The following is a 22842-nucleotide window of genomic DNA, read 5'->3' on the forward strand; positions in this document are numbered from 1 at the left end:
GTCACGTGTTTGCGCTGAACCCTGCTTTTCAGGTAGCCGGCAGTCACCCTGTGCCAACCCAGGTATGTTCAAGTTACATATGCATAAAGTTATGAGTATTCACAATGGGGAGAGGACTAAAACTTGCTATGAGTGGATTCAGGAAGGGCATCCAAGAAAAGCAAAATACAACAGTAGTTCAGTAAAATGTGCTGCTTTTGATCCTTGCATTCATTCTTTCTAAAATACATCAGCAAGTGTTGGAGCAGATGGGCTGCTGTAAACCAGTGATTTAACTGGAGCCAATGAAAAGATGCTAAAAACAGCTGAAGATATGGGTACTAAAGGGGAAAACAGAAAAGATGTCCCACAGATTAAGTACCGTGTACAGTAACATACTGAGATGAGCTATGATGGCTGTGCCTTTGCCATATGTTTACTTCTGTCTCCTAGGAAGGAAATGCAAGGGGTCATTTCATAGCTGGAATTGCTGTTCAGTCAGATGTGGTGGGCTGCTTTTCCAGTTTTCCTGCTTCATCAGTTGTAACTAGATTTAAGACATCCTTTAGATTTATGACACCTTCTTTATTCAATGGAGAAATCCTTTGAAGAGATACTCCATAAAAAAAGTGGGCATGCTCTACTTGAAGGAAACAAAGTGCCCTGTTTCACAGAATCACAGAATGGTTGGGGTTGGAAGGGACCTCTAGAGATCACCTAGTCCAACCCACCTGCTAAAGCAGGTTCACCCAGAGCAGATCACACAGGAATGTGTCCAGGAGGGTTTTCAAGGTCTCCAGAGAAGGAGACTCCACAGCCTCTCCAGGCAGCTTGCTCCAGGGCTCTGACACCCTCAAAGTAAAGAAGTTTCTCCTCATGTTTAGGTGGCAAAGGTTGTACTAAGAAACCTGTGTCCCGTCAATATGATAGTGATGATAAGCTGATCACTAAAAGAGACACCATCAAGTGATACTTTTAGAGTTTTAAAAACAACGTTTAATTCTTAAAATTTTCAACACCAAAATGCATAAACTCTTTATTAGGTGGAAAAGTCCTCTCTGCCATAAGTATTTACTGATGATCAGTTCTTCTAGGACTTTTTAATGAATGCTTGTTAATGGCCTCAGATCTCTGAGGAAAAACTTCTGTAAAATATTTGCTTTGGAAATAAATACAAAAGCATAAAAAAGTGGAAAATCCTTGTTACCAGAAGACTAAATATAGTAGGTGAAACATTAGAGTTATTGACCTTGTGAACTTCTCTCTCTTTCCTCACATCTGACTACTAGTACAGCTTTAGCTGAGGCTGGCATTTCTTAGGCCACATACTATTAGGCTGCTTTTGTTTTCAATATGCACTTCAATTCCAGGCTAAATTATTTTTAGAAGGCTCTAACGAAAACATTTTCAAGATATGGCTGAAGAATGCAGGATTTACAAACATTGCTGAATGGGAAAATCAGGCTGTACAAACAACCAGCTAGAATAACATTAGCTACCTACTAGTTGTATTTAACTTAACAGTTAATTCACTGGCATTGTTTGGAGGATAAGCCACCAATATCCTGGATTGTCTGAGTGTAAAAAAGCCTAACTAGTTTTATTGGCAATTTCACAGAGCAAAAAATGGAGTTCTCTGTGAAATCTTCATTTATTCTAATCAAAGTTAATTAGAATTCTTCAGGATTTTAAAGGCTGGCAAAAATTCAGTTGTTGATTCGCTAATAAATATCTTAAGACTCGGACAGACAGATGAACTGTTGAACAGTTAACAGTATAACTAATATGCTGCTACAAAACTGTACAATTTGGGGACAAATTGCAACAAAACCAGAAGAGCCTATCAAAACTCCCTCACCATATTGCATTTTCCAGCATTTTATTTACAGTTTCGATAACTTGAAGAGGTTTAAGCGTGTAGCCAGGCAGGAGGCTCCAGTAGCATATCGGATCTCTTTCAGTATGCCAATCCATTCCTTCTTTTCATCATCATACCTGCATTTAACAAAATAAGGTCAGAACATAGCTTCTTAAAATTTGAGTTTGATGCTTCATCACATATACATGGAAGACGGTCCACATGTTGCAAAGGCTTGTAGCACCCTTGTGCTGCAGGATGCCAGAAAAGGCTGCTTTTGTCCTCCAGAACAGAAAGATGTTCTGGCACATGTGAGTTGTCCTTCTCCTAGTCCCTAAAACTTGTTGCTGGCCTGTGACATACTTTAATTACTCCTATAAAAGCTTCCTCCTTGTCTTAAATACTCCTTCTGAATTACTTCAGTTTTTTATGTATAAAGATGGTTTTTCTAGAAATCCTTCCTATCCTCCTGCCAGTTAATACTCTTGAATTTATTAATACCTTAGCAACTGAAGAATCACAGCAGGGATGTGATGTTTCATCACCACTACCATGATTCAGATTAAAAAAAACCTTGGAGATAAGGACTTCTGATTCTCTCAGAACAATTACTCATTTGACTATCAGCACATACAAACATGTACAGACCTCTGTGTATATGGGCTTTTCTGTGTAAGAATGTCATGAAAAAGAGAATGTTTTTATGGTACACTCACAAGGCTAAACCTGCCAAGAGATATGACAACTTACTCTTTTGAAGAGCAAAAGAATCTGAAGATCATGATTCCAACTGTTCAAATTATTAGTAGGTGGAAGTAGTCATTAGATCCAAATCTTGCATTTATTTGTTACTTTCTGACAAACATTTCTATCCAGCACATGCTTTAGAACCTGTGCTATGGTTCATTTCCAGAGTTAAACAGAAAATTAATTTTACCATCCAGTGTCTACAAACCTCAATTTTAGATAGGGCTTTCCACCAGGAAAGTGTGATTAAAATTAAACTTACTTCCATATGTCAGTGACTTCACTGGGTGCAAATTCTTTAGATTCAAGCTGAATCATTGCAAAGCCTCCAATAGCGTACAAAGCTCCACTTAAGGTGACTAAACTGATGGAACTTCTCTCTTGGGGAAATTCAGGCATAATCTCCCACCTAAAAATGAAAAGAAAAACCTAAGTTAAACACACACATGAGAAATATTCTAAACTGAATGCACTAAAATACACCTCTGGGTGACATAAATTCAGGTACCAAGGACCTCTTGAGTGAATGGACCACTTACAAGTTTGAGCTATGATAATAAAGCTTTGCTGATATTTTAAATGAAAGTTTGTAAATAAGATGACAGGAAAAGTAAAAAAAATAACAAAAAGGAAAATTAAGGTAAGAAAGACACAGAGGGTATAAACTCCTGGAAAATAAAAGAATTTGGGGGATGCTGACTGCAAAAGATTCTGGCTGCAAGGAAAAACATTGGAAAATATCTGGACCAAATAAGTGAGCTAATTCCAGGTACAACTTACTCTCTTTTGTCATTACTTTTTCTTCATAGTATTTCAGAGCATGCACTTAAAATTGAAAGTCTTCCTGGAGTTTTCATATTAAATAAATAAGCATTATTATCTGTCACTAACTAGTAGTAAATGGTATTTGCCATGACAAGGTACGTGAACAGCAAGACCTCACAAGGCCATGTACCCGAAGCATGTTCAGCTGGTCCTGTTCAGGCACTGAATTTCTCTTGCTGTGGTTTCACGTTTAGTACCAGTGCCGTTTCAACTAAATTGAGCAGCCCTTGCCCATCTCTCCCACTTCTCCCCTATTATGCCAGCACACCTGTTTATACGGCTGTGTGGTCAACTAAATTGGGACAGTAATCAATTAAATTAAAAAATAAGATTAGAGGGTGGATTATTTTCACTCCATGAGCTCTTTGATCATGCTTGCAATGCAGCTATGCAAGCACAGAAAGTGCATGTGGGGACAGGAAAAAAGGCCAGAGATGGGTTCTTTAAGCTGCTGCTGCTGTTGCTAAAGATGCAAATGTAGATCAAGTGTCTCAGTGGGAGTGCAGGAATCTGAACACCTTTGTGACTCTTACCTCAGAGCTCCTAAAAGCCTAGATGATAAAACACTTGTTTAAAAATAGCTTGAATATTGCACTCACTTATTGGTGGTCAGATCAAAAGCTTCAACAGATGCAGTAAGGCCTTCTTCAGTGACCCCACCTGCAATGACAATCTTGCCCTTATGGATAGCTGTTCCAAACATCGAGCGAGCCACTTTCATTGGAGCCAGGTCTCTCCAGTCTCCTTTCTTGGGATTGTATACAAATAGTCTATTAGTGCACTTCCTGGGGAGGAAAAAGAAAACCTGTGACCATTTCTAACGAACTTTTGGCTTGTTGCAAGTGAGGCCTACTTGAGGTGGATTGTGTGGGTTTGTGTATAACATCTCTTTCCTCTCCATGAGAGGATGTATCTAATCTGGGAATCTTTGCATGTCTACAAAGCACTAATCACACCCACAGAACTTTATTTCTGAGTGTAAGGACATATAATCTATAAAGGACCGACCAAATAATGTTAATTGTCATGAAAGATTTAGAGACTCACTTGTCATCCGTTTTTCCACCAAGACAATATATCAATCCATTGTTCGAGATAGTAGCATGGCCGTATACTTTGATAGGCAGTTTTTTTATCTCACCCCACTTCATTGCTCTGGAACAAGAAGAATACCACTGTTAGGCTCTTTCAACTAACAATGGGCTATTTACGTGTCTTCAGTGGGCATAATTAAATTTTAAACATACACAGGATCATAGCACAATACTGAATCTAGAGAATCCTCAGTGCGAAGGTCCTTGCCTGCGATTACATAGATCTTGTTGTCTGACTCCCCCAGCCCGAAGAGACACCTGGCTGATGGCAGCGGAGGAAGGGCAACCCACTCACCAGCGATGCTGTCCAGCTGAAAGAGCACCAGAACACCAAGTTTTAGGAAAGGAAAATAGTAAAAGTTCACACAGTTAACATCATTTCACAAAATAGATCTAATTGCACTCAGTGTCTCTGCCTGAACAACCTGCCCTTCCCTCAGTGCAGCTAATGAATGATGACTTCTACTCGCCCATGCTTCATGGTGCCAAGACCTAGCAGAGTCAATGCCACACAGCTCTCTTTGCATCTGCTCACCCTTGCTCCTCTTCACAGTTTCTTTGCCTTACTAAGATCTTCTTCCTTGTTGAAAGGACTCCGACTTTCTGGGTTCCCTATCCCATGCTGGAAAGCACAAGTTCCTCTTCCTGCCAGCAGGGAGCAGACACTCCTGCCATTCCACACCTACACATGTAGCCGGTTGTGCTCATCCCTAAGAGAGATGCCAGATATCCCCACATGGCAAATGGCACAGATACTCTGCAACCCCTAGAGCAAAAGAGGTGGTGCTTCATCACAAATACCCTCAAAAGTTCCTGAGATCTCTGAAGGCACAAGGAATAAAGACTTCATTCCTAAGCAAAAATGGCAGGCAGTGCAGCTCCATTGGCAATAATATTGGTGTCACGCCTGCTGAAGTACTCCTACAACTGTCTCAATTCACATCCAGTGTGCTGAAAACATCTAAGGAAAAACAGTAGAAGGAAGACAGAAGAAAACAAACAAACCAACCAACCAACAAAAAACCCCCAACTAAACAAACCAAAACAGTATTTTCCTAGAACTGTGACGCTTAATTTTTGTTTTGATCTGAGAACTTACAATTGAACCTGAATGCTCCCTAAACATTCACAAAGAACGTTTTCTCTTCTTTTGTGTATAGATTCGCTTCAGGAAGGGAAGGTAAAATGTGAGTTTCCATGGGTATAAAGTATTCGATGGAAAACAAGTGAAAGTTCAGTCAAAGTCATCATGGGCTTAGCTCAGGGACATACTTTTTCCAGAAGTATGTTCCAACAGTCAAGGGCTCCATGCTAAAATGCATCTCCCAAATTTGATAGGCCACCCCTATTGGACAGGAAGTTTTATCGCAAAAGTGAAATTCATGGACATGGACACGGACTGTCCCAGCAGCTGGGGCTGGGTGGGGTAATGACGAGAAGATGTACCCATCACAGATCACAGCATGCCTAGTCAATCAGTCTTGAAGATGACATATCTACTGATGATAGGGCATAACCTAGTCATGCATTTTTGAGCTGGTGGTAGCTTTGTTTTCTCCTGGGTTGCTAGCTACCAAATAAAATGGTAACAGGTGCTTCACAGATGGAGAAAGGGAGACCAGTAAGTGAAAATCAGTTTGGCACCACATTAACGTTTTAGAGGGAACAACAGCCACATGGGTAATGCAAAGTATTTTAACTATAGGCAGTAGCGGCAGCAAGGAAGCTTAAAGATGACAAGCAAGAGAGCAGGATTTCAGGAAATGATGGAGACATATAAAGTAGGATTCTGAAAACTTCATCAATTTTTAACATCAATCTTAAGGTTTAGTTTTTCAGAGGCCCCTTTCTAGTAGCCCGATACTTAGACTATTCAGTTCTGAATTATATACGTTTTGACATTAACACAGTATTTCTATTGGAAGAGTATTTCTGTAAAATGTTTTGCACTTCAGTGATTAGTGGTTTACACCTACATAGGGAAATGAAAAAGTGCTAATCCCTCTCCAGCAACCTAAGACTTCCCTCTCATAGGTATAACAATGCCTGAAACCAACTCCTTCATTGTGCCTGAAGTTACAGTGAGCCATACTGCTATAAACACTTAATATTTGCATTTTTAAATATTTTAGGCTTTAAAGTTCTATCACTCTTATCACTCTGCTTTACTTGATACTGAAAAATGACCTAATTTCATTCCTTTAGGCCAACGTGCCTTAAGACGGGAAATGGCCAGCAGCATAATTCATCATGGGATAGTTTAAATATCCCCCAAAGCAAGTAGCCAGGCAGCTAAAAACACAACAGAATTAGTTTATAGTGTAAGCATGCCACATTGTATTTTTGCTAATTTTCTGAAATATGTTGTGGAAGTTACAGTTTGTATTAATCATGCTTATATGTATATAGATTTACAAAGATATAAAATTATGCTCTCAGTTCAAACATAATGTTTGCCCTATTGACATTGGCAGTTTGCCAAGAAAACAAGCTTCCATCTCTAAATTATGTATTTTAGAATGCCCTAAGGCTTTCAAATGTAGATATGACAGAAGGACTTCTAGAATTTGAGTGAAAAAGCGGCATTTAAAATATGCACATTACCACTGTCACAAAAGTACTTCAGACGCAAAAAAAAAGACATCTCATTAGATCTAAAGTGGCTAAGCACTCAACTTCCATGGAAGTTAATAGAAATTCACAAAAGATATTTTACAAAAATATTATTAGGCTTAAATTTAGGCCTTAAACAATGAAAGCCAGTGCCTACATGTAATGTACTAATGTCTTTAATCTTACTGAGATCTCACCAGGGGCTTGATCTTGAAAAAGGAGATGCAAGCCCCTTGGTTCCATTTATCTTTCTGAGACAGGAAAAGCTCTCTGTAGATACTTCTCTCCATCAACTGTACAGAGACCAGACAGCTCATTTGCATAGACTCACAATACTTTTGAGTACCTCTTACAAGCACCTAATATTGCACCAACAATGATAAAGCTTATACCTGGAAGAAGTATGACTGGAAAGGCTGATCCTTGTTCTCCTCTTCCACATACAGTCCTCCAACAATATAGACCTGATTTTGTTTGGTGACTATACTGGAATGATTTCTGGGAATCTGTTCTGCCAGGGCTGCTAGGTAGCATTCATTTTCAAGAGGATCATAAGCCACTGCAGCGGTGTCGTTAACCAGAAGAATTAGGTCTTTGACAAACATGCCGTGCCTGGGAAGGTCATTCAGGTAGCCGGGCAGTAAATCTTCATCTCCTACATCACCATTCACCTCCCCTTTGGTTGACTTGTCTGTACTTTTGCTAGAGTCAGGCAGTTTTCCAGCAAAAGCATCCTTAATAATCTTTACTTTTTTCTGAAGGTCTGAGTTGCTTTTAATTATATCATCCTTCTCAACATGTTCTTTGAAATATTTTTCTGGCATAAGACGAAAACGTATGCAGTCAAAAATTTCCCCCAGGCTCTTTACTCTGTTCTCCTTGTCTGTTCGGACCCATCTCATTACTGCTTCAAATACCAGTTCTTCCTTCTCTACGTTTAAGCTGTCAGGTGAAATAACTGAGATAAGTTCATGCGGGGCAAGCTGTAAGAAGTCCTCTTCTTTGCAGATCTGCACAAAATGATCTGAGACAAAATCACGGGCAGAAAATGCAAGTCTTGGGCAATCAAGCAGAACACCTAATCGAAGGATGGCCAGACAGTTACCAACAGCAAGCCTCTTCTGAAGATAGGAGACACACACAGTGAATACAGAAGGGATCTGAAAGCGACTGGCCAAAGCAAAAATATCTTGCACATTAGAATCATTAAGATCAATACTTGCTGAATAAAGGTATTTGACAATCATATCCAGGATGTTGGGGTCGACATTCTCTAGAATCACCTCCTTCTTTTTCTCTTCATTTTGTTCAGATAAGAAATACTCACGAAAATAAGGGCTACATGCCGACAGAATCAACCTGTGGCAAGGCAGGCTTCTGTCACCAGCTTTTAGAGAGCAATCTACAAACTTTTTCTCTTCGAGGAGCTCCTTGAGGCCATCCTGAAGAAGGGTGGATTGGTAAAGTCTGAGCTCTTCAGTGAGTTCCCTTTGGGAATCCATTTCGTGAATACTTGGGAAAGGGGGGAGCAGAAAGCTTTAGCTGTTGTCTGCCCAACGCTCCGTCTGTAGAAAAGGCAGACCAATGTGCTTTGCCCTGCCTGAAGCCTCTGCAACTTAATCTCGGTAGCTAAATATAAGTACATACTCTTACAGGTTGGAATTTAGGATGGATGGTTTGGAAAAAAAGAGTTGCTCTTGCAGCTGTCAAAGACTGAAAGAAGCAACTGCCACTTTCAGTTGCTCTGGTCAGGTTCTGCCATCATTCTCCACATTGAATCAATGAGATTACTTGCAATGTAAGAAATTATTTGACATGATTAAGGACATAAGAATCTGACTCTCAGTGAGACAGCCATGAGCAAGATTGTAAATATCCATGTTACCAAATACTCTGAAATAGAAATATTATTAATTAAGGTGTTAGCTGCAATTACTGTTCACTTTTTTGGAGTTGCTTAATAAATCTCATTGCTGCAGTCATAAAGATATTAAAAAATTCCAGAACTTTGCAGAAATTATCTATGCTCTAATATTATTTTTTACATACCCATATCATATCTGCAATTTCTTCAGATATTGATAATAAGACTTTGAAATTCATTTTGAGCTTCTTAATATCCATTTGGTTTTATTTATAAACAAAACCTTACTGTTTAGACATAAAAGATACACTGTTCAGGTAAAGTTCTGCTTTCAAAAATAATTTAAAATTAAGTCTCCACCCCCCTTTAATACACACCAGCCTTCATTTCAGGTAATCTGTAGACATTATTAATCCTTTAAAATTTGACTGTACTAGAAATGGTATTAGCTGCTGTTAAACTAAACCAAAAACAGTATGTAGGAGAGGTAGAACAGAGAATGAAAAACATGTAATCCACCATATTAACATCATTTAATGGATGTGTAATTTAAGAAACCTAGAAAATATCTGAATTTAAACTAAAAAAGCCCCAAATCATACAAGTAGTTTGAAAAGAGAATGTGAATTTAGAAAAATTATGTCTATGTTGAAGGTTTCACAATTTAGACTGGGAACATTTAGATTTTTATTAAAGGTGGTAATACAGATCCAAAACAAATTTGAAAATCTAAGTTGTTTAACGTACCTTGATGAAGGACTGTACTTTGCCCATATAGAAAATGCTTTTTACCCATATAGTAAAATGTTATTTGAATGTAATGGAAACAGGATCAAAACACAACTATTTGAAAGCAAGATCTACAACAAGGTATATAACATTACCAAAGTTTATTGAAATCATGATTGCTTTTCAATATAGATAGTATTGCATTAAAATATGTACCTTGGAAGATTTTCTACAAATACCACAATGATATTCACACCACGGTTACTTTAACAGTCAGCTGCTAAAACAACAGCTGAGAGGAAAGCTCATTTGACTTTTTCCACTTATAGAAAAGAGCGCAGAGGCCTTATCTCACTAGAAAACGTAACAGCTGCATCTTCCTTTAATCAATAAATGACTCATTTCTCTCTAACACATAACATCATAAAGGTCTAATGACTCAGACACAAGCTACTTGTGTGTCCAATTTTTTCTAGATCATTCCTTAAAAAAAGTGCTCTAGCCAAAAGAAAAAAAAAGGAAAGAAAAAAACCCACTGTATGAGGATATCTGGATTACAGTTAAGTACCTGGAATGATATGTGCTAAATATTTAACGAAATTATAAGACATACAAAATGAATATTTGGTACAGTACTGCTTTTTGTCAAAGTTACCGGTAACACAGCACTGCTGCAATGACACAGCCAGTATGCCTAGATACAAAGTGTTCTGCATATTATGATATTTCTATGTTGCACAACATTAAACAAGTTACGGAAATTTGCTTTAAATATAATCACTATGGGAAAATACATCACTCTGTATAAATAGATGAATAACTCGAGCATCAAACTAACTATATACCACACACTGCCCTGCATGGCAGAGCCTGTGTTGTTGGGGAGGTCTTCCTGCCCTGACGGGCTCCTGGGGCAAGCAGGATGGGGCAGCTGGTCCTGCCAATCATATGCCTAAGGGGTACAAGTGTGTCAAAACCTGGGACCAGCCAATCATAAAGCAGGATGAAAACATGTGGGGTACCACATTTTGCACAACAGTGGCTGAAATAAAATGGCAGCTACCATGCATGTAGTGAGGAGAGACTTCCAGGTCCCTATAAGCTGACAGGACCAGGACAGGGACATCGCTGGTCCTTGTGCCATATGACCAGAGGAAGGGTGGGACTTCTGGAGTTGCAGGGGGTGGAGCTTCCACCAGCAGCTGGGCCCCACCCCTTCAGATATGAGATCTAGGTTGTCCTCCCACTGCTTACAGAAACAATGTCATAAATAAAAAGCTTTTACAGATATGAGGGGTTTGAATAATCTTTCCTTTATGACATATCCTGAGGGCATATTATATAATATGCACCCGCTCTTTAGCTTTGGCGTGTTCTTTCTCTGCTGCTCTGGTACTTCTAAATTATCTTCTACAGATCTCACCAGCCCAGTAAGAACTGAGCATCTTTCCCTGCTCAGGAACCAAAGGCATGCCAATCTAAATCAGGTCAGTACTTCCCAGAGTCCCTGGAGTGTGAATCCATCCTTGAGCTTCTCTATTGCAAGTCCTAGTTCTTCTGAAAAAACAGGCTCCCCATCGTGTTGCTTTTTCGAATGCAAGAGATATGAGAGAAAAGAAAATAAAACAGAAGGTACTTTTAAACTTATCACATTTTAAGAACATGAATTTGACAATATGAAAAAATATGTTCTTACCTTGTTTTCATCAGCAAAGTAAGCCTGCAAAAGAAAGAACAAATACTTCACAACCTTGAGAAAAAAATACAGTCTAAAACCAAATCTCTTAAGAATTCCTTGGGGTCAAAGCTGTATTTGGTAAGTTTTCTTCAACAAATCAGTCTGTATAGGTTTTATTTTTGTTTTATAAACAAGCTGAAGTTTATTCTATGTTTACATAAGTAACAAAAGGGTTCTAACAGGAGTTAGTGATTATGGTACTTTCCATTAAATGCCAGTCTTTAAATCTTCCATCATAATAAATAGAGATTTTTAAATGGTAAGATTTTCATATTACATTTGTCACACTGACAAATACTTTATACGGAATAAATGTTAATACAAAGGCAAACTGACAGCGTCCTAGTATTTTCTGCCTCACATGCAGCAGCATTTATTATTCAATTTCAAAAAAGTACTTAGAATATATAAGTAATATCAAAGTTCAGTTAACGTCATACTCAATCTAAGAAATAAACACAGAGTAACTGAACAATTAACTAAATTATTCTACTCTCAGAGATCTGGGAAAGAAATACAATCTTTCCCATTCTGTGTGGGGGGTAAGACTCAAACTGTTGGGGAATTGATGTATCTGAAATTACCCACAGCTCTAGAAGTCTCTGGACCAGGAGGCTCTAGATCTTCATATTTACCAAAAAGAGCTCGATCTTGCTTCGGCTGCCCCTATGGACTGGCAAGGGCCAGCAAAGGAAGCGTTTTCCTGCTCAGCTGGGTCTCAAGCTGCACAAGCTTCTACACCTTCTAGTCATTTACAGCTTCCAGTTTTTGTTTTAGAATATGCAAAGCACAGCTATCTAATCCAGGTGACAAAAACACCCATAGAGCAAACAGAATCTATGTTTAAGGAAATGGTCTTCAACTGTGTTGAAGGCTGAATAAGACTGTGCAGAAACTAGCAGAAGGCAAAAAGTGAGGAAAAAAGAGGGAAAGGAACCGGTAAGAGCTTATCTGCATCGATAATGATAGCAAAAAAAGAGAGTGGAAATAAGATGGGTGTTAGTATTGCTAGTTTACCAAATTTCAGAGAAGAATTAAGATACGTCAACTGTCAATGGGTCAAGGCTAGCACTTGCAAACATCTGCAGTCCACCTGTGCGGTCAATCACACACAGTCAATGTGGAAATTCCTAGAAGGAAGGTCACCGAGCTCCTGAGCAACATAATGCATTTAGAAGTATATTTTCCTGAAATCCTGGGAGACAGATACTAATACAGTTTTCCAAACTGGTATTATCAGGAGTAAAAGCTTGCCAGGAGTGACTCAAAATTACTGTTCCCTTTCTAAAAATCTTTCAAGTTTGAATCTCAGGTGAGAGTTGAGTGTATAGATATCACCATTTATTAACCTGCTCCAAAATAAGGAAGACTCGTTTTAATACAATGTATTTGATTGTATTATACTGCTGGTTTTCAAGCTACTCCTGATCCTAGTGTGTTGAAAAACTACATACAACTACTGCTTTCAATATCTAGTACTATTTATTTTGAATAATAGTTTGTTCTAAAGTTAAAAATCCATACACAGAATAAAGACCTGTAGTAATCAGGATTTTTAACAAAAGGCATGCAGGTGTGTTTTAAATATAGAAAGTTCAGTTGTACCTTATCTTTAATAGAGGATTACAACTGTATATTGCTTACAATTGAATAACTAAATAAGCATTATTTTATTTTTTAGTTTTCTCTGGAGCAGCTTACCACAAAGGCATCTGTATGTTCATCAGATTCTATTTCCACATCATCTTGAACCTGCTCCACTGTAAGGTCTTCAAGAGGCTGAGGCTGCAAATTAAAGCATTGTAGTAAATCCATCTATCTGTTTAATCTATATTAACACAATATTGTATCTAATTTAAAATAAATGAGTGGAGTACCTTTTCTTCCATTTCATAATCCACTCCAAATATAGGGTTAGCTGAATAAACTTTGTGAAGTGAATTAATTTCTTTCACTGCCTCCTGTAGTTTCTCCACAGGGTCTATTTTAAAACCAAGCACATATCCTCCACTCTATATAACAGAAGAAATAAAAAACATATATTTATTAGTGTTGCTTATTATTTAAACAACTTTTTCCCCTTGATGGAGATTTGCAGTTTAATGATAGCAAATTTCAGCTGCTGATAAAACATCATCTGTATTTTGGTATCATCTTATTTTCATTCTGCCACTAAAACCATGGATGAAATAAAAACAGTAACGATGTTTTTCTATGAGGTAAATAAGCTTTTAACTGTTACCTCATTATATAAATGGAAATAAACTTCTTACACAGAAAAACAACAGCCAACAAGGGTGGGACAAATTCAGAAGTGATACTAATGATTTATTACTAGCTACTCAGCAAATGTTTAGTCTGTTAGATCTTGATGTTGTTACTGAAGAAGCTTTCAGATACAGTTAGTTGAACTTCAAAAAAAAATCAGCATTAAAAGCATTTCTGATTAAGGTCAAATGGAAGAAAAATAATTTTGTCTCTTACACCAAAACAGATACACAAGTGGCAAAGATTAAAAATAGTGATCTTAATTAAGTATAGAGGTAATTAGACCCCAAAGATAATCTGTCAGAAGACACTGGTTTTAACAGTTATTGTAACTAGCCATAATGGCCTGTTGCTGCTTCGCTTAGAGAAACCATAACTCACAATAGCCATATTGACTTCAACATACAGGCATTTTAAGCAGCACAAAGAGGACTTCTAAAAAGTTCTGTTCAAAAGGGCACACAGGATAGTCTAAGTACCTTAAAAGTAGCCCTATAACATTTCAGAATTATAGAACTATTATATATAAAAATGCAACCAATGAAAAAAGGCTATTAAAGCTTCTTACCTGCTGAGAACTCTCTATCACAAGTGCCAAGCCAAACTTTGAGTCTCTTATTTTTATTGAACGCTGAAAGTAAAGAGGTAAAAACTGTTTGTTAAAAAATGTAAGAATTACTTGATGAAAATGTGCTTTTTCTATTTTTTATATATACAGACTTTTTTTTTTTTACACTGTACTAATTACAATTACTGGTTCTGGAAGCTTGCCTACCAGCATTCCTTCCCATTTACCATTACAAATCGGAACCAGTGAAACCTCAGGGAAATATGTTTTTATGAGAAGTGGTAACAGTTCATTTCTGAACATCAGGTTCACAGATCATTAATCTCAGTGTATGTAGCTGACACGAAGCATCATCGTAAACAGTTTGAAAATTACAAATACAAGCCATTTTCAACACCTGTACCTGCCCATGAAAGACCCCAATTGATCTGGACAGAAATCTACCCTGTGGCTGACACTGGTAAGGCAAAATTCCTCCCTGACTGTGGAACCTGAAATACTAATTTTGGTGAGCTGAGAGTGTTAACTGAAGACTTGAACTTAGGCGGTTTCATTCCGAAAATGATTGGTTTAGGATACTTACAATTTGTAGATATGGTATGCTGACATTAAAGCTGTCATTCATATTTGCATGCCAAACTATCCTCACATTAGTAACAAAAAACGTTCCTAAATTTCCCTATTAAAGAAAAGGTATGTTAGAACTGCTTTGAAGTATGAAGCCTTTTTTACAAACACCATTACTGCTATCTGTTTAAACTAAAACAACTTCGTATTTAATTCAGTAAAAGCCCGATTCTTTCCCACCAAAACCAGTTGAAATGCTTCTATTGATTGCAAGGAAGCAAGACCCAATCTTTAAAGGCTACAGCACTCGAGTGGTGAAAATAGCGGGGAGTACCTATTACTGCAGCAAAGCAGGATCAAATCACAGCACAGCAGACCTCATGGGACACGAAGCATCTGAGCGTGTTCTTAACTGTACAGATCTGGAATTGGCGTACCGCGTAAGTATAATGGCATGTGGGTTAAACTTAGGCAATTGTGGAGATGTGTGCCAAGGGAATGCAGAGGAAAGAACTTTTTAGCTTGTCAGGATGGATCCTATTTCCATTCTGGACTAAAATTGCACAGACAGAAATAACAGCTCCCATTTTGTTTCATGGCTCTGGGAAATACTTGCAACTAATACCCTGTAAAATAATAGACATGTTTTCTATCTTTTACTTAAGGTCTTATTTTTAAGACATGGACTCCTATTCCAATATTTTCAATTTCCTGTAAGCAAAAGAAAATACAGTCTTACACTGTAGTCAAAGCTGCACGTAAACATACAAATATTCAGCAGAGCACTTTGGAAACAGCGTGATTGTCTTTCAGGATGACACAGAGCTTTACACTCATAAATATACCATTTTAATAGGGGCTGTATATCTAGTTCCTTGCATATTAGCCAAGTCATGTAGACTTCAGGTTGCCAAAAAGAGACTTTGTTGTACTGAGTAGCAAATATATGGGATCAACTTCTCCATGTGCATCAGTTGATGAACTGAATTTAGGGTAATTCCTTTGAGGTTACAAAACTACAGCAGTACAATTGCTTAATGAAAGCCAAAGCATTTTAACTTTGCTGCAGTCAACATAGTTTCATTTTTCACTGTACCTGGTCACTTGATAAATTCCAAACTCCATTGATTTTATCATATATTTGTTCTTGTGGTAATAATCTCAGTTGCTTGTTTTGAATCAATGCACTTCTCAGCTTTAGATCACGATACATTTTAGAAGTTTCATAAGCTCTGCAAAAAAAAAAAAATACACATTATCATTTCAGTGTCTTCTGTTGTTTTTACTCTTTGTTTTAGCACCAATATGAAATGTTGTTTATTTTCAACTTTTCTTATCACCACGTTGCACAGAAATGAGAGTACTATTAAACCATTCTATTTCAGCTTTCCTTAACGATATTATCTTTAAACTTAAAAGGGGTTTTTTTTTGACATCTGTTTTGATCTCCTGTATTGTGTATACTATTTCTTTCTTTTCCTTAAGATAGTAATGTCCCAGCCTCTATTGCAAAGCATAAGCCTTCTGGGTCTCATGTTATATGTAGTATGGACATCAGGCATCCTTTATTTTTCAGTGCCAGTTAAGGTACTGAAACAAACATCCAACATACATATGTCAGTCTTCCATAGCTCTGAAATAGAGACATATCGTAATTTACTACACACCCATTCATTCAGATGACCTATTTTTAGGTGGGAAACATCCACAGTCAGAGTTTTGACCAGGATTTAACTTCTCCTTTCCATTACATGGTCCCAAATTATGGGAAATTATTACAGATAGAAAATGCACACTGAAATTCACTCTTTTGTACTTTTATTTGTTCAGATAGTTTATACACACTAGGTGTATAAACTGTGATCAATGACTGGTATTAACAGACATTAATTTTCATTATTCACAGTTATCTACTAGAATTTGTGATCATTCTCTCCCTTCCTGCATTCTCCTCTTTTGGTAAAGTTTTCTGAATGTTAAATATGGGCAGTTATATACTCAGCCCATCACCAGTAGTAATTCCACGTATTTAATTCATTGGATTTTGTAAATGAAGAAACACTATTTTAAGTTAGTTACCTGTGTACAGCAATAACTGAAGTGAAGAGTCTGGGACTCCCAGGGACAACATTGGTAAATATGAACTCAAACCGTGTATTGTTACATTTAGTCAATATATACAGAGCTTCTGTCTGCCCTCTTAATTTCTGTAAGAAAAAAAATGAAATTTAACATTTTGACAATATAGCAGCTTGACTGTACAGGCGATAAATAATCTTGACATATTTTCTAAATTCTTGTTCTAAACAGTATATCTGAAAGTTGTAATCCTGATTCTACCACTGATCTCCCGCTGTCTTCAAATTAACTCAGTTTTTTTTTTTAGAAACTAGCAGTTCCATCAACAGTAGAACTAATGAAGCTTGGCTGCTATATATTTGCAACATCATAACTGAAACAGAATTTTTGGCTTTGTTACCTGAGGAACCTACATAATCTCCCTGCTAGCTCTTTGCTGCAAGCTAAACAAATGGCTTCACAGTTGCATGTAATTCAGGCTATATATTTAAGAGCTTTCTTGCACAAAACTGATGCCTCTCTAGACCTTTGTTAAATTTAGACACAAGGAGCCAAGAGGTGCTGGCCTTACCTGGAGGGGAGCAAAATCACCAGACAGTGTGATTACAGGAGTTTTACTGCCTTAAGAAACTGATTAAAAACATACTCCTCCAGGAATGCAAAACTCTGTCAACTTTTAAAACTAAACTTCCATTACTATTCTATTACTGTTCTTGCAAGTAAACTTTCAGATTATTGTTGATATAGTGCAATAAGCATAAACAATGAATTACAGCTTGATTTATTATTTTTAAAAGTATTTTTTGAAACTTACTGAGTTGGCAGTTCTTGTAGTTATATTTATAATGCAGTTGTAACCAACAGCTAAAAGTTAGGGGATAAAAGAACAAAGAATAGTTTTGAGAACAAGAAAAAATAATAGTCAAAATTACAAGTATAATATTGAATTTTGTAGCACAGCTTTGGATGCTATTTATGAGAATTACACATTGTTGTTAATGGTCTGGGCCCTCATTGCAAAATCAATGACTAGTTCAAGCTGGAAAGGACCTTGGGAGGTTGTCTGGTCCAATGCTCTTCTCAAAGCAGGACCAGCTCCATCTGGCTGCTCAAACACTGTCTAATTCAGTTTTGAATATTTCCTAAGAAGAAGATTCCACAACCACTCTGGGAACCTGTTCCACTGTTTGACTGCCATCATTGTGAACGTTTTCCTTCTAATATCTAATCAGAATTTCCCTTGTTTCATGTTTGACTGTTGCCTCAAGAAGGTCTGTTTCATCATTATGTTGCCTGTAAATTTTACCTTTATAAATAAAACCTTCTACATGGATATAATATTTTGTAGAAGAGGAGCTAAGGCCATGACAAAGAAAAAAGCAGCAAAATGGAAGTATAAGTGGACAAGAAACAAAAATAAGAGGAAAAAACAGTTATAAATTTCACTTTGCCTCTTCTGCTGTAGTGCTCTGATACAAAATAAGAACAGAAACAATCCCAGATGTTCTTCGTAAAACAAATGGATGCACTAAAATGGTGCTGAGCTAAATCTGAATGTCAATGACAATCCTGCTACTGGTACCAACAGTAGTACAGACTGGTTCCAAAAAAAAGAAAAAAAAAAAATCGCAGGAGAACTAAAATTTGCTTTGGGAAGATTTTGCTTCTCCAAATGCTCAGATGTGGCAGCAGTTATATACATAAGAATATTAAGTTTTTATGGAATTAATACTTATGAAAATACCAGAAAAATACTATTTCCTATGTTGCTTATGAGAAATTGTCTAAAACTAAAAGAAACAGCAATGGTTGAAAACAGCATCCAATAATTTTTTTGTCAATTTATTCTCTTAATGTAAGAAATAATACATTATCTTGAAAGCTAGAGACTATTTCAAACTCTAAAAGCCACTGGTTAGACTTCCTTGAGCTTCTACAGGGCTGAACTACTCCATAAGTTTCTTTGTGATCTCCTCTAAAAAGGTCTATTCTCAAACTTCAATACACAAGCAAACTTTTTTTTTTAAATTTTATAAATACCTATGAAAGTAGCAGTGTGTTTAGGTGCACTTGTGTGTGTGTGCATGTATGAGATAGCAAATGCAGAAAAGCAAGCAGGCAGAGGGCATAATTTTGTATACATTATGAACAGAATACACATTTTTCAATATTGACTAGCTTCTGGGGACAAAGCACTGGAAATAATTTGTGTTGTACACAAAGTAAGTGCGTCCTGCCCCTGTTTATGCAAGTTGAATTAAATATGAGTAGACTGCTAGCTACTCATATAGTTAAAATTAGAAGCTTATTCAGAGCTTACAATAGTAAATTTGGAAAGGCAGGTACTTGTGGGGAATACAAACTGTAGGACAGTACAGAATGTGAATAAACAGGTGGCAACAAGTACAAATAAAGCAAGGTGTGAAGAAACTTTTGTTTCTTTCTAGAATAACAAATGAATCCCACCCACATAGGCCAAATGAAAAATATGTCTGAAGTACTCTTCAACTTCTGTTTTGAGAAATGAACATTGAATTTTAAGATTTTGCTACAAATTATAGTAACAGTTCCTATATTAGAAATAGATTCATTAGTAACCATTTATTTCAGACTTTCCAGAGCAGTAGAACTATACTTCACTGTTCTGTACTTTAATCAATGTGAAAGAATAGCTTGCTACCACAAAGGAAACACAAAATTTGTAGTAATTTAACAGGAGATGATACTCACAGAGATTGACTCTGGGCAGTGACAATGAGCGCCAAATAATCCGCAAATTTGTCACAAGCAGTCTACCTGGAAATAAAGAGTGTAGATATTTTAAATCTGAATAACTGCTATTAAATTAAATGTTCCATTCTGTGGTACATAGTTACCTCTTGTTTTGAAACACCAGAATATTCCTTAACTCGACAGCAAAAAGAAGAAAAGCACAGGACATGCCCCGCTCCCCAGGAAAATCACTAAGCACTTTTTCTTGTTTTTTGAATGCTAGGAGAGAAAATCCAGCAAGGAACAAGTGAAACAACCTCCAAAATATACCAGCATTCCTCAAAACTAAACCAAGAACAGTTACTGATTTCCCATCCACCTGTCTAAAAATGTGGAGACACAATCAGTGCAGAACTGCTCTGGGGAGGAGAAGGGGAAGGCAGTGAGTTAACTGTCGCAGCTGTCTTCACAAATAACCTCACCCCTTTATGTCACATGCAAATTTCTTCGATTGTGTACCCTGTCCAGCAGCACACCCAGCCCCAGGAAGGGTCATAGCATGCTGGCAGCTTCATGCCCCTGCATACTATATATATATTCCTTACTGATTCAGTTTAAACCAGGTTAGGAAAACTAAGCATTAAAGAGGATTACAGCAAAAGATCACTGCAATGCTTATAAATGGATTATTCTTATAAGGCTTTAAATTCTAAACAAATTCTGAGACAAGATTATCACCTTCCTATAGCTTTGACCAAGAGATCCTATTTGAAAGTACCCCAAGGGAGACAGATCTGTGAAACAGGTAGGATCTGTTTTCTGCAACAGACCATTGATACCGAGTTCAAAGGAAACCCGACAAGGCTTTCAGGAACGTACACAGGTATAATATTAGAAAGTTTACAATTTCCCTCAGTATGTGGTTACCTCTGTCTCCATTGTTTCCTTTGGTATCTTCAACAGACTCTAAGCAGTCTATAAGGACCTCTCCAGGTCTCATTTTCATTTGTCTAAAAGAAAAAAATTACCTAATGAAAAATTTATTAGATTTCTCCTCCAAAAGAAGGCCATTTTTATTTCCCCACCTTGCTTTTCTCTCTCCTTTTTTTTTTGTGCAACATACAATGAAAAATCCATATACTCACACATACACACAGATCAATATTATATACCTGAAACTGTTATCACTGCATCTGGCATATGAAAAATATTAATACCTTTACTATTAAATTATAACAGTAAACAAATGATTACATAGCAAGTGTAACCAAGCAAACTATACCCTAAAATGGGGAAAAGGTGTGTGAGAATGGGAGGGAAAAGCAAAAAAAGTTGCATTCACATCATTTTTAACGGATGGAGTTTGTTGCCTCTTGCTGTAATTTTAGGTCATAAAGAGTGGAGTTAGGCTCAGGAAAGAACAGATGCCAGCAAAGGAAATATCAGATGTATACTGACATGTGAACTGCTCTGCTAAATTTTCCACAAAGGGTATGGTTTGGTGGGTTTTTTCGATTTTTTTTTTCTTGATTTAACTGCTCTAGCCACTTAATTACATAACAACAGATGTAGTGTGAAATTTTGCTGTCTTTTAACTGCATTGTGTAAAGCTGCCAAAACTCTTTAGTGTATTGGCATGACAGAAACAAAATGCATTACCAGCCGGGCAATTCCATGAGATACTATTGGAGATCAGGATTGAGCCACTAGGTATGGACTCAGTAATACATCACCAGAACAGCACAAAAGATATTAGACAGGACATAGCAAGAATAGCAACATTAGCATTAAAGAAGATAGGTAAGCAGGCTCTGTCCACATGACAATTCTACAACAAAATAAACCTAAACTTCTTAAAGATCCAAAATACGTTTTCACATTTCTAAAATTACTGCAGGCAGCATGCTTGAGGGACGTGTCTGAGGGGCTGTTCTCAGTACGGCCAACGGAGCAGGAGGGAGATGAGCGTGGTAGTACACCTTCAAGCCTCCGCCCTTAAAATCATCAACAGCCAGCTGCTAATCTGTAGGTCCACATTACAAAAGCTACGCAGGTTTTGCCACAGAACCCAGAGCAGAAGTGTTATGCCTGGGGTGAGGCTCAGGGAGGCCGGGGCCCGCAGGAGTGGGGCGGCACCGCCTCCCCGGGGAGGACCGGACAGCCCCTCAGCTCCGGCCCCCCGGGGGCTGCACAGCCACTGCCCGCTGCTGTGAGCTCAGGCTGCCAACAGCGAGTCCTCGCTCCCAGTGACCGGTACCGGCCCCACAGACGCGCACCTCAAGCGTGTTTATACGTCTCAGCGCCAAGTAACGCTACAGGTGGCTGGGGAAAGCACGTCCTTCCCTCGGTCCTCCAGTGTGAAACCTGCTGTGGTTTTTGTTTTTAATTTTCTCTTTTATTTCATAGATTGGAAGCGGTGACTAGACTCCACCTACCAAACACTCCCCAGCCAGCCCGCCCGAGCCCCAACCCCGCTCAGGCCTTTTCCCGCCCTGCCAGGTAGACGCGCTCCCCGCCCCGCCGCACGGGGAAGGCTCCCAGCATGCACCGCGCCGGTAATGGCGGCCCCGCTCAGCCTACGGACAGCCGCCGGGCCGGTCCGAGAGCCCCGCTGTGGGGGGCGGGCAGGCCCAGGACACTCACTGCGGGGAGATGTCGAAGCGGACATCTCTGTCCTCCCACAGCACGTCCAGCACCGCGCTCATGGCTGCCGGCCGCCGCGCGCTGCACCCTCCGCCGAGTCCGCGCGCCGCCGTGGCAACGGGGGCGGAGCCTCACGCCCCCGCAGCGGTCGGGATTGGCTGTGGCCGTGCACGTGGAGGGGCAGCCCGTTCTCCCGCCCTCGCAGGCCCCGCCCCTGGCCCGGCTGAGGTACCGGCCGCGGGGGCACCGGGCACTGCTGTGGTGCGGCCGGGCCCGCCCGGCGCCTCTGTCGCTCTGGCCGTGGGGCCCTGCGGCCGGTGCGGTTGCACAGCCTCGGCAACACCCACGGCCTGGCGTTTGGGAGCGTTTTGTGCCGGAGAGCGGAGTGCTCCGAGTCGCTGGAACATGTAGCAGTTGCAGCTTTTCCTCGCGTCTTAGTTTTGTCTGGTACAAGGTAACACCGCTGTCGCCGTCAGCCGCCGCTAAACCCAACCCCGGTACAGTCGGAACCTGGAAACCCTCGCTGACTCGGTGCGGTACAGCTCTAAGTCCTCTGGC

At 38.8% G+C, this 22842-nt stretch overlaps 2 protein-coding genes across 2 annotated transcripts; both read right to left on the reverse strand.

Annotated features, from left to right (window-relative positions):
• Positions 1 to 952: 952 nt before the first annotated feature.
• On the reverse strand, positions 953 to 8701 carry KLHL41 (kelch like family member 41). Its single transcript, XM_065637687.1, has 6 exons — positions 7509 to 8701; positions 4657 to 4814; positions 4457 to 4564; positions 4009 to 4194; positions 2847 to 2993; positions 953 to 1974 (listed from the first exon to the last, which is right to left on the reverse strand). The coding sequence occupies exons 1-6, from the start codon at positions 8616 to 8618 to the stop codon at positions 1863 to 1865; spliced, it is 1821 nt and encodes a 606-aa protein (XP_065493759.1). The 5' UTR covers positions 8619 to 8701; the 3' UTR covers positions 953 to 1862.
• Positions 8702 to 9855: 1154 nt separating this feature from the next.
• Positions 9856 to 22394, reverse strand: BBS5 (Bardet-Biedl syndrome 5). The gene is made up of 12 exons (XM_065637689.1): positions 22285 to 22394; positions 20569 to 20651; positions 19660 to 19725; positions 17744 to 17793; positions 16930 to 17057; positions 15947 to 16082; positions 14867 to 14962; positions 14284 to 14346; positions 13325 to 13459; positions 13149 to 13232; positions 11406 to 11429; positions 9856 to 11294 (listed from the first exon to the last, which is right to left on the reverse strand). The coding sequence occupies exons 1-12, from the start codon at positions 22344 to 22346 to the stop codon at positions 11193 to 11195; spliced, it is 1029 nt and encodes a 342-aa protein (XP_065493761.1). The 5' UTR covers positions 22347 to 22394; the 3' UTR covers positions 9856 to 11192.
• Between the last annotated feature and the right edge of the window lie 448 nt (positions 22395 to 22842).

Source organism: Caloenas nicobarica, chromosome 6, assembly GCF_036013445.1.
Source record: "Caloenas nicobarica isolate bCalNic1 chromosome 6, bCalNic1.hap1, whole genome shotgun sequence".
NCBI lineage: Eukaryota > Metazoa > Chordata > Aves > Columbiformes > Columbidae > Caloenas > Caloenas nicobarica.

Coding starts and splice junctions, on each gene's coding strand:
- BBS5 (XM_065637689.1), bottom strand. CDS start 22,346: ATGAGCGCGGTGCTGGACGTGCTGTGGGAGGACAGAGATGTCCGCTTC. Junction 14,347..14,866: donor GCATACCATATCTACAAATT/GTAAGTATCCTA, acceptor CTTTACTTTCAG/CGTTCAATAAAAATAAGAGA. Junction 11,295..11,405: donor ACTTTGCTGATGAAAACAAG/GTAAGAACATAT, acceptor CATTCGAAAAAG/CAACACGATGGGGAGCCTGT.
- KLHL41 (XM_065637687.1), bottom strand. CDS start 8,618: ATGGATTCCCAAAGGGAACTCACTGAAGAGCTCAGACTTTACCAATCC. Junction 4,815..7,508: donor TCCAGTCATACTTCTTCCAG/GTATAAGCTTTA, acceptor GTGCTCTTTCAG/CTGGACAGCATCGCTGGTGA. Junction 4,565..4,656: donor GTATTGTGCTATGATCCTGT/GTATGTTTAAAA, acceptor TTCTTGTTCCAG/AGCAATGAAGTGGGGTGAGA.